General features: G+C 37.8%; 1 protein-coding gene across 6 annotated transcripts in view; it reads right to left on the minus strand.

Moving 5' to 3' along the window:
* The window catches only part of CDK5RAP2 (CDK5 regulatory subunit associated protein 2), a 157,373-nt gene extending 148,191 nt beyond the window's left edge, over positions 1–9,182 (minus strand). For 3 of the 6 annotated variants that reach the window (XM_074292913.1, XM_074292912.1, XM_074292917.1), the window contains exon 1: positions 8,961–9,182. In XM_074292913.1, the coding sequence (XP_074149014.1) occupies positions 8,961–9,016 (56 nt within the window). In that variant the 5' untranslated portion in view covers positions 9,017–9,182. Of the gene's footprint in view, positions 1–6,648; positions 6,669–8,721; positions 8,767–8,960 lie in introns of those variants that run through there. The other 3 variants (XM_074292914.1, XM_074292915.1, XM_074292916.1) reach the window with 3 other exon arrangements.
* Positions 9,183–11,749: the final 2,567 nt, after the last annotated feature.

Here is an 11,749-nt window from a genome sequence, read left to right on the forward strand (position 1 = left end):
AGATAAATGGCAAGATTAAAAGCCAGATTTGAAGATGAGAAATGAATAGGATATAAGAAATCTGAGACAACCATTCAGAGAGAGAAGATGATATTATCAAGGGAAGGTTTTTTTGTTTTGTTTTGTTTTGTTTTAAAGATGAGGGAGATGAGTATGCTGTGAGCCAGCAAGGAAGGAGTAAATGAATAAAGAGATTGATGAAGACAAGTTCCAAAAAGAAAAAGCAAAGGATAAAATCAAGGCACTACAGTGGGGTTTGGCTTTGTAACAGATACTGAAGCAAAGGGGAGAGAATAGAGGAAGATGCTGCAGAGATATGTTGAAGAGCAAAAAAAAAAAAAAAGTCAAAATTAGAGATATTTAAAAATTAATTGGAGAGAATGAATAAGATTGCAAAGAGAGAAGAGACAAGAACAAAAAAAGAACACCTTTATTAAGGGATCAAAGACCTGGAATTTGGAAGAGCTTAGAGGCCAAAGTCCAAATCAAGTCCAAATAGTTCCCTCCCTTTTTTTCAGATGATGACAAAAAGATACTGAGATTAAGTAACAAGGTTATATAGGGAGTATCACAAGTAAAATATGAACTTAAGTTCTCTTGACTCCAGAAATAATGCTTTCCATATCTGGGATTCAGAAATGGATATGAAAACCGCAAGAGGGACAAAGATCTATTTTAGAGATAAAAATACTTGAAAGATTTGAAAAAGTGGAGCAGTTAGATGATATAGAGGACAGAGCACCAACCCTGTAGTCAGAAAGATCAGTTCAAATTCTGGTCTCAAACACTTACTAGCTAGCTATGTGACCCTTAATCCTACTAACTCCCAATTACCTACACTCAACCCCAACTACCTACAAAAAGACAAAAAAAAAAAAAAAAAAAAAAAAAAAGACAAGAGCTTAAGAACTAAAAGGCCTAATACCTAGAATTAAAAAAAAAAAAAAAAACACAAGTTAATCTCTAAAAGATGTTGCACAATTGAGAAACAGAAATTTAAGAAACTAGTAGTTTCAGCTCCAAGAATTAAATGTCAGTCCTCAGTTTTTCATAGTTTCCTCCCTTAACTTAATATGGACAAAAATAGAATCCTTACAGCAAGTTTTTTGGGGGTTTTTTTTCCTTTCTTTCTTTCTTTTTTTTTTTTTGATATTTTGCAGTAGTATCTTAATATCAGGTTCATTATGCAACATTCTTAGAAAATATATGACTTTCAATTTTGTTTATCATAGACTCTAGAGCTTTATTATCTCCTATTAATGAGGATACCACATTCAATCATCCATTCAACAGCATCTTCTTTATAATATTGAAAAGGATAGTGTACTAATATTGCAAATAAGTATACAATTGGCTGAAGAGGAGAGAATGTGGAAGTAGGAAGAAGGGTGAAATGCAACCCATCTTCCAACATTCTAAATGATCAGTCAACAAGTTTTCATAATCAAGCCATGGATCCTTTGGAATCGTTTCACAGCAAAACACTGTAGTAAAAAGTTGGAAGAGAGAAAAGTTACAGAGATAGTTAAAATAGTCTAGCTGGAAGACCATGATATATCCACAATACATATATATCCACACATAGAATATAAAACAATCAAATATAAACAACTAAGATAGGTACAAAACAGCATATAAAGCAGAAAATATCTTTTTATTTCTTGTCTTTTTTTTATTCATATTATTTCCAAATATATATCACCCCCCTCCATTTCCCAGAGTTCTCTTTTCTAACACAAAAAAAGGGTATAAGCAATTCAGCAAAGCCAATTTATCTGACTATGTATAATATGCTCTACCCTTAGTCCCCCACCAATGCAAAAATAAATATATACAATCTCAACTGTTCTCAAGAGCCAATGTTGGTGTCATGATTACAGAGTATTCAGTTTGGGGTTTTGTGGTCTAGAAAAGACTTAAACTGAAAGAAATTAAGAAGTCCCTTGGACAAATAGCAATTGAGTTAGGTTTTTAAAGAATCTACTTAAGTAAATCTTTTGATCATGCTGGACTTGGAGTCAGGAGAGACATGGATTTGAATCCCACCTCCAATATTTACTAGCTGAATAACTATGGATTAGTCTTTTTCTTCATCTGTAAATGAAGATAACAAATGTTAACAGCCTCACTGGGTTGTCTTTATGAATAAATGAGACAATATATGAAAGCTATATAAATGTCAACTATTATTATTACCAACTCATACACTTCTGCTTTATATCTTCAGTTTTGGCAGGTAGCATTTACTACACTTAATTAGGATTAGGTTAACACCTGATCCTCCTATTTACTCTTGCTTGCTATTTAAGCTTGTCCCCTCTCCATCATCCTCTGCAGAGAAGGCACATGAAACAGAAGCATTTATTTTCATCCTTTAGGCCACTTCTACTTCGGCTAACAAATTTCATCAGCCTGAAAGACCATTCAAAGTAGTAACAATTCAGAGCAGGTATTAGGGAAAAGTTGAATTTGGGGACAGGGAAGGATGAAATGGAGAATTGGATATCTTCCCAATATTGTCAATTCTAAGCATTTAAAATTGAGTCCCTTCAAGTGAATTTTGTTTGAAAGCAATGAAAAGGCAGTGTAGTGCTATGCAATGGTCTCCAAACTTTTTTTTTTTTACATATACCCTAAAAGTTAAAAAAAAAAAAAATTTACACACAAGGCTCCCCAAATGGGTTATAGCTTTTTTTATTTTTTTATTTATAAATTATATACATGAACTATGACATTAATAATTTTATAATTTAAAATTTACAGAAAAGAAAAAATTTTAAAGATAAGATAAAGATAAAATAATATTTGATCTTAGAGCTAATAATAGGAGGTGACCTGGTCAAACCTGAGCTGGGCAACAATCACTTATGTGGAAAATGGATTTGACAGAGTAGTTTAGAGGCAGAAAAACCAATCAGGGAGCAGTAAGTCTAGTAAGGCCCTTAACTAGGGTTGTGATAATATGAATAGAAAAAAGAAAACATATTGAAAAAATACTGTGGAGTTAGAAATGACAAGGCTGAATATGTGAGGAAAAGGAAAATGAGGAATCAAAGATAACACCAAGGCTGTTAACACAATTTACTAGAAGAATCAGCATAAATAAGCAAGTTTCAAAGAGAAAGAAGTTTGGTGCAAAAGATGAGTTCTTTGGACATGATGAATTTAAGACTCTTTTGGAACACCTAGTTCAAAATGCTCAATAGGCAGTTGGTGATATGTAGTAGAGTTGAGAAAATAAAGATACAAATAAGTAAGAATAACCTGCATTAAAAATGACAATTAAAACCATAGAAATCGATAAAGACAACCAGTGAGAAAGAAAACAGAATCCAGGTCAAAGTCCTAAAATACAACCACAGTTATAGAGGAAATTTTGAAGGGAATGCTGTAATTATATTGGAGTTAAGTCTGATTGGCTGATTAGCTGTTGGGGGGTGGGGGGGAAGGAGAGAAGAAAAGCAGATAGAAGAGTAAAATGCAGCCCATCTTCCAACTGTTTGAATGATTTGATCAACCATTCCTTAGAGTCAAGACATTGATAATTTTACATTTTACAGCCCCCACTTTTAAGAGGCAGAACACACAGTTAATAAGTGCCTATTACGTGCCAGGCACTCTGCTAACTGTAGGGGGTTCTTGTCTAAGCTCTGGCACCATTGTGACACCTCAGACAAGTGACTTCATTTTCCTGGGCTTCAGTCTCATCGTAAAATGAAGTGGTTGACTTCTAGTCATATGAAAAGGTACTCTAAATCACTACTAATCAGAAATTCTAATTAAGACAACTCTGAGATACCCACTATACACCTGTCAGATTGGCTAAGATGACAGGAAAAGATAATGATGAAAGTTGGAGGGGACATGGGAAAACTGGGACACTGATACATTGTTGGCAGAGTTGTGAACTGATCCAACCATTCTGAAGAACGATTTGGAATTATGCCCAAAGGGTTATCAAACTGTGTATACCCTTTGATTCAGCAATATTTCTACTAGGCTAATATCCCAAAGAAATATTAAAGGAGGGAAAGGGACTCACATATACAAAAATGTTTGTGGCAGCCCTTTTTGTAGTGGTAAGAAACTGGAAACTGAGTGGATGCCCATAAACTGGAGAAGGCTGAATAAGTTATGGTATATGAATATTATAGAATGTTATTGTTCTGTAAGAAACAACCAGGAGGATAATTTCACAGAGGCTTGGAGAGACTTACATGAACTGATGCTAAGTGAAGTGAGTAGAACCAAGAGAACATTGTACACAGCAACAGCAAGATTATACAAAAATCAATTCTGATGGATGTGGCTCTTTTCAACAATGAGGTGATTCAGGCAAGTGCCAATCATCTGGTGATGAAGAGAGTCATCTGCACCCAGAGAGAGGACTGGGGGACTGAGTGAGGATCACAGTATAGTATTTTCATTCTTTTTGTTATTGTTTGCTTGCATTTTATTTTCTTTTTTTTTCCTTTTTGATCTGATTTTCTTATACAGCAAGATACTTACATAAATATGTATGCATATATTGAATTTAACATATATTTTTACCATGTTTAACATATATTGGATTACTTGCCATCTAGAGGAAGGAGTAGGGAGAAGGGGAGCAAAAATTAGAGCACAAAGTTTTGCAAGAGTCAATGGTGAAAAATTATCCATGCACATGTTTTGAAAATAAAAAGCTTTAATTAAAAAAATGAAAAAAAAAATGAAGTGATTGAACTCAATCTCTCTAATTCACATGAACCAAGAAGAAATAACTCTGGACAAATATGTGTCCCCTAAACAAAGAAATCTTATGCTCACCAGCTATACTTGTCACCATCTCCTTTTCTTCTCCTTTGCCACTAAACCTGAAAAAATTTAGTCTACCCTTCCTTCCTCCTATCCTTTCAGATAGGTAGTAACTCTTATAGACCTCCAGAGAGACAGAAGTTGCCAACTTTCACTCAAAGTTATTGGAGAAGCTAAGTTGCCTGTTCCACTCCCCAAAGATCTCACTGAAGCCATTACCACTGGTTCTGCAGAGGCTTCCTTCATGGATTAGAGTAGAATCATGAATTTCCTCAGCAAGTATGGAAGGTAGGTGATAATAGGTCCCTTGGAGAAAGTTAGAGTGAGAAGAAACAAGATGCTATATCACTCAGAAGGTCTAAGGCAGGGGTTTTCAAACTATAGCCTGAGGGCCAGATGCAGCCAATGAGGACATTTATGTGGCCCACTGGGTTATGGCAACTGGGCTGAGGGGCAAAGACAGCGTGAGAGTTTTTGTTTTTACTATAGTCCAGCCATCCCACAGTCTGAGGGACAGTGAACTGGCCCCTATTTAAAAAGCTTGAGGACCACTGCTAAGTTCTCACAAAATTTCAAAAAAGTCATAACCTATTAATAAAAATCAAAGTTCAAACCCAGAGAAGCTAAGTTAATTTCTGGGCTGCTCTCTTGGGGCACTTATCATCTTCAACAGGTATAAAAAGCTTGAAACTGGGACACTTTTGAGCTCCATCACAGACAGGCTTGTCTGTGTTGAAAGCAATTTTCTGCTAAACTAGTGGATGGGGAAGGTAGTATGGCACCATTAAAAAAAAAAAAAAAAAAAAAAAAAAAGGCTTTAGAATCAGATGTCCTAGGCTTAAATCCTGTCTCTACTGCTCACTATTTCTGTGAGCTTCAGCGAGTCACTTGAGTTATATGGATTTTAGTTCCCTCATTTAAAAAAAAGGAGACTGGGCTAGCTAAACCCTTAGGTCCTTTCCAGCTCCAAGATCCAGAGCTAGGAATCTAGGATTCCTCTGAGAAAAGGCATAGCTATACTATAGCTTTATTATACTATAAAAAAGGATAGCATCTCTATAACTAAGGAGGAAAGTATATTCAATAGTAGAGAAAGCTAACTGTCAAATGCTGCAAAGGTCAAAAAAGATGAAAAGTGAAAAAAGGTCATTATGTTCAGCAATTAAATGGTCACTAAAGACCCTTGAGAGTCATTTAGGGAAAGTCAGGGTTAGTGGCAGAAGGGGAAAAGGAGATGGTGACAGCTAACTAGATGAGTGGTTAAGAAGAGTGGGTGTTAAGGAAATTGACTATAGATAATTATCTATATAAAAGGGAGGAAATAGATGGAATAGAATTTTCAAGGGAAATGTGTATTAAGACTTGGACAGTAGAATGTATATAACATATGAAAAAGAACTAGATAACAAAGAGAATTAAAAGTTTCAAAACTCTGATTAAGACATTGGTAATCCAAGACAATCCCAAAGTACTCAAGATACAAAAATACCACCCACCTCCTGAGAGAGAACTGATGAATTCTGAGTGCAAGCTAAAATATAATTTTCTAGGTTGTTTTTTGTTTGTTTGTTTGTTTGCAATATGGGTAATGTGGAAATGTTTTGCATTATTTCACATTTGTAATAGATATCATATTATTTGCCTTCTAAGGGGAGAAATGAGGGGGAGAAAGAATCTGGAACTAAAAATTTTAAAAGAAAATAATTTAAAACAAGTAATAAAATTTAAAAAAATAAGTAGACAAGAACAACATATTCAATTATAATATAAATGAAAAGTTAACTAAAAGTTAACTCTAAACAATGACAGGGAAAAAAATGAAGGCCCTAGAAAAGGAATAATGAAGCATACCTCCTCCAGTATGGCAGGAGCTGGTAGTGATTAAGATATATTATATATACTGTCAAATTCAGTCGATGTCATCAGATTTTTCTGCTTGATTTTTTTTCTCAGATCAGTCTGGAGAAACAACCTCCTTTCCCCTCCCCATAAATAGGTGGCCTCATTCTTTCTTTATTAAGGACAATCCTACCTACTACATGTATTCCCATGATCTCATCCCATCTTTGTCTCCTCTAGTTCAGTGCACCTTTAGTCAGTTCCCTCCTTAGCCTTTCCCTATTAGTTCCTATTCTCCTGCCTACAAATATGTTCAATTCTCTCCCTACACTTAAAACACTTTCATTAAACCAATTTTCTCTTCTCCATTTCTCAGCCAACTTCTCCTCTTACTCTCCAACCTTTATAATCTGGCTTTTAATTCTTCACTAAGCTGAAACTGCACCTCCAAAGTTTGTTGTTGTTAAATCATTTTTTAGTAGTTTCCAACTTTCTATGACCCTATTTAGGGTTTTCTTGGCAGACACTAGAGTGCTTGGACATTTCCTTCTCCAGCTCATTTGACAGATGAGGAAACTGAGGCAAGCAGGGTGAAGTGACTTGCCCAGGGTCGCACAGATATGAAGTGTCTGAGGCCAAATTTAACTCCAGGCCCAGCACTCTATCCACTGTACTTATTTACCACTGATCTTTTAACTGTCCCATCTGATGGTCTTTTCATTATTTTCATTGTTTTGTTTCACTTTCTCCTGGTCCCTCTTCTGAGGAGATCATTCCTCCCTCTTCCCTCCAGCTATAGGTATAGCCTACGGTGGGATCATGGTTCTCTCTCTACACTTTATCTCCCACAATTTTAACTATCCTGCCTCTGAAAACTTCTCCCAGATCTATTATATAACAAGCACCACTCTCTAAGCTTCAGTGCCACGGATCAGTTATTAGATCTTAAACATGTCCAAAACTGAACTTGTTATCCTTCTCCTCAAAATCCTCTTCTTCTAAACTTCCCTATTTCTGTCAAAAACACCACTTCCTAGTCCTCAGATAAGTAACATCTGTTTTATCTTCAATCAACCCCTAACTTTCCCTTGCCTGACATGCATTCAAGTTGCCAAATTATGCCATTCTATAGTCAGACTCTCTCTCCCATCAGACCCCCATCACTATCAGTTCTGGTACTCACCCCCTCTCACTGTGACTACCGCTAACAATGAACTCAAAACTACCTCTTGCAACCCAAATCATACCAGCTCCTGTCCTTGCTTTCCAGTGTGCTTTTCCAGCGCTCCAAACATACCCGCACATCAATTTTCCTCATTCACCTCACCCCGGCACAGGAAGTCACTTCGCCAATATCCATTACATACACAAACTGCTCTGTGCTTCCAGGTTACTTCTCCTCCCCACACACCGACAGTACTCCTCCATGCCCTGAAATTAACTCTGCTCTTTCCCCTAACCCACAACCCCCGATTACTCCGTCCTGAACGACTCCAAACATTCCTTTGACCTACACTAGCAATACCCCCACACTACACCTCACCCTCTCACGCTCCCATCCTCATCTCCGGTCCGGACTAGTTGTGGTAGCACCCCCTACTCAAGTCACTCCCAGCCGCAACTGTTACACACTCACCCGGATTCATCACTTCACCACAAACTCCAAAGCTTCAATTACCTCCTCACCCCAAACGGTCTCTTATGCCCTCAGGTCCCCCTACACTGCTCTTACACCCTCATCATCTCCATCCTATTCTATCGCTACACTTCCAAACATCCCTTAACTCTACATTTCCCCTACGCCTCCTATTCATTCCTTTACTCCATCCCCTACACTACGCCGAAGCCTCAAAACCCTTTGCCCTAAACTATCATTATACCCCCATGTCACCCCATTATCCTTAACTACTCACGACCACCCAAACCGCCTCCACACCCTCAAATTATCTTATCCCTCCTCCTTAAAATGCCCAACACATGCAAAACGGTCCTTCCCCAAGCCATCCCGGCATCACCGAACCTCCACTCAAACACCCTGCACTCACCGCCTTCACCTATACCCCCAAATGAACCCCCACAAACTACCTTTATAGCAACTCCTCCATCCCCTTCCATGCCCCCGAATTCTCCACAGAAGCCATCTCCAGGGACTTCCCAAAATGTTCACACCAAGCTACTTTCCTGTTCTAAGCCCTAACCCATCCTCTAACTCCGAGGCCTAGGGCCCCGCCCAAACCACCCAAACCCCGGGGGACGTCCAGCCCGCGCCCCCGGACACGGCGGGCCAGCCCGACCGCCGCCGCCTCCCGCCCGCCGAGGCCCACCTGCTGCCGTTGAGCCCCACTGGCAGGGTGACGTCCTCCCCTAACAGCGAGTCCATGGCGATGGCAGCAGTTGGCTGCAGCTCCCTGGACCTGGCGGGACCTTCCCCCGCTCCAGCTCTGCGGAGCCGATCGTCCTGACTCCGCTGGCGCCGCTAGAATTCAAACCCAAGCCACCGCCCCCGCCCCGCCAGTACCGCCATCTTCTTGGGCCTTTTTTCAATTTTTTTTTTTTTCTGACGGCTTTCTCCGGAAATGAGGCGGGACTCCCGCGCTTCCCATGAAGCCAAAGGGGCGGAGCCATAACGAGGCTATCCCAAGGAAACTATGCAGGGTGCCATATTAACTGAGGGCAAGATGGCAGACAAGAGTACGGGAGCCACCATCATAACTGAAGGCAGATTCAGTGGCGGACAATGTGGGGTTGCCATGTTACTTAAGGGCATCAGATTTCCCAATTCGACTCGTTTCAAAAGGACGGAAGGAGCCCGCCCTCGGACGAATTTAGATTTCTCGGCGCAAAATTTGTTCTAAATTACATTAGATTGAAGAATTTTAGCTTCTGGGAAATGGGTATAACTCATTCCAAATGACATCATAGGCAAAAAACTGTCACGGCCCTTAAGTTAGATCAGGAGACAGCCTCGCTTTAAAAAAACAAACAAAAAAAAAAAACCAGATGTACGAAATGCAAAGTAACAAAGACGAGAGCAAGCACGACTCCTAGTTCTACAGAAAAAAAAAAATTCAAATTCAAATTCAAATTTAAAAAAATTTTGAAATACCCAACTTGCTATTATTAATAAATAAATATAATATCATAGCAGCGATGTGGGTAATTTGTTTTTTTTGTTTTTTATATCTGAAAAAAAAAAAAAAAAAAAAAAAAAAACACCAGAAATCATCTGGTCTAAACCTCTTGTTTTTGCAAATAAGGATGCTTCGGGTCCCAGGAAGGGATGTGATTTATGCACAAGGTCATACATTTAGCAAAACCTGAACTTGAACACAAGTCCTTGATTCCAAATCCTGCTTTCTTTCCTCTACAACTCAACCTTTCCTTTTAATGATGAAAAAAAAAAAAAATTACTGAGGAAGAAGGAAGACAAAGGAGAAAGGGGAATATATGTGCATAATTCCAGAGAATAGCACAGAAAGAAAAGGTTTGTTTTTGGTTTGGGTATTGGGTTTGGGTTTTGTTTTTTTGTTTTTGTTTTTTAATAAGCAATGCAAAGAAATGGAAGAAAATAATAGAATGAGAAAAAAACTAGACTTCTTCAAGAAAATTAGAGACATCAAGAGAAAATGAGTGTAATAAAAGACAAAAATGGTTAGGATTCAACAAAAGCAGGAGATTAAGAAAAGGGTTACTAGAATACATAAAATAAATATACAGGAAAGATCTTAACATCACTGACACTCACAATGATGTGATTAAGAGCTAGAGCTAGAAGTCCTGAAGAATGAAGTCAAGAGGGCCTTAGGAAGCAACAGGGTCATCCATTTCATTGCTCTCTGTTCACTTCTTCATGCTACTTCTCAATATATAGTTGAACCTTTACTGCATTTAAAATAGGATTTTTTTAAAAGAAATTCAAGTCACACAATTTTTCAGGAAGACAGCTATTGTATAATAAAAGCTCCGTTCCTACTATATTACAATAGAATATGCTTTTCAGCATAGAATTGCCAAGTACAAATAACAACTTAGATTTATATGTAGTTTTCCAAAACGTTTTCTTGCAACAACCCCATTAGGAGAGTATTATCCTGGTTTGAGAGATGAGGAGGTTGAGATACAGAGAAGTGCCTTGTCTAAAGTCATCCTTCATTGATTTGCTTAATTACACTTTCTTTGTAAATAGTAAAAAAGTAGCATTGGGTCATATAATATGAATGAATAGAATTCAAAATTAATGAACTTTATATAGCATTGTTATTTCCTTTTCAAAAAATAAACATTTCATAGAAAGGCCATATGTTTGAGAATATCATAGAAATAACCAGATTGTAATTTGAGGCTTATCTGCTCACTGTGCCTCAATGGAAGAGAAGTTGCTTACTTTCCAGGATGCTGCAAAAACCATCATCAAGCCACTGTTGTTTATTGAAGGTCTCTTGGGATACAGAGAACCATAGAATGAGACAACAGGTGAGGAAAAGTGGTTGGGGGAACTAACCCTAGAGAAGGTGCATGATAGTTATTGGTCATGGTCGCAGGCTAAATCAGAGGCTGGGGGCAGAAGAATTATAGCTCTACTTGGTGCTTTTTCCTAAAATGGATAATACTTCATGTAAAATACTTTACAAAAATCACAGAATCTCTGATTCGAAGGATTTTCAAAGGTTAGCTAGTCAAACCCTTTCCTGAACAGAAAGCTAGTTTTTCCACAGTATAGATTAATACTTAGAAAGAAGTCGGAATCGCAAAAAGTTCAACAGCTGGCACTTTAAAATCTGTTTAAGCAAAGCCATACATCCTAATTTATCCTCATTCAATTATGTTAAACTTTAAAAGTTCAGAACACAATTAGGGCTAAAATTTATAAATATGAATACCGAACATCAATGATTATGGATATGCCTATCTGTTCACAAGTTATCTCTCTCCTCCCTTCCCCAAACTCCGATACCCAAGCCAGGCAGAACTTTCAATTAGGGCAGTAACCTCAGTGCACAGCACATTGTTAGCTACTAGCACAAACACTAAATAAATGTTTCTTGGATTGGATAGGACTAGATGAACTTTATCAGTTCTTCTCAAGAGGAAACCTCTATCATCACAAATCACA

This window comes from Sminthopsis crassicaudata, chromosome 2, assembly GCF_048593235.1.
Source record: "Sminthopsis crassicaudata isolate SCR6 chromosome 2, ASM4859323v1, whole genome shotgun sequence".
Taxonomy (NCBI): Eukaryota; Metazoa; Chordata; class Mammalia; order Dasyuromorphia; family Dasyuridae; genus Sminthopsis; species Sminthopsis crassicaudata.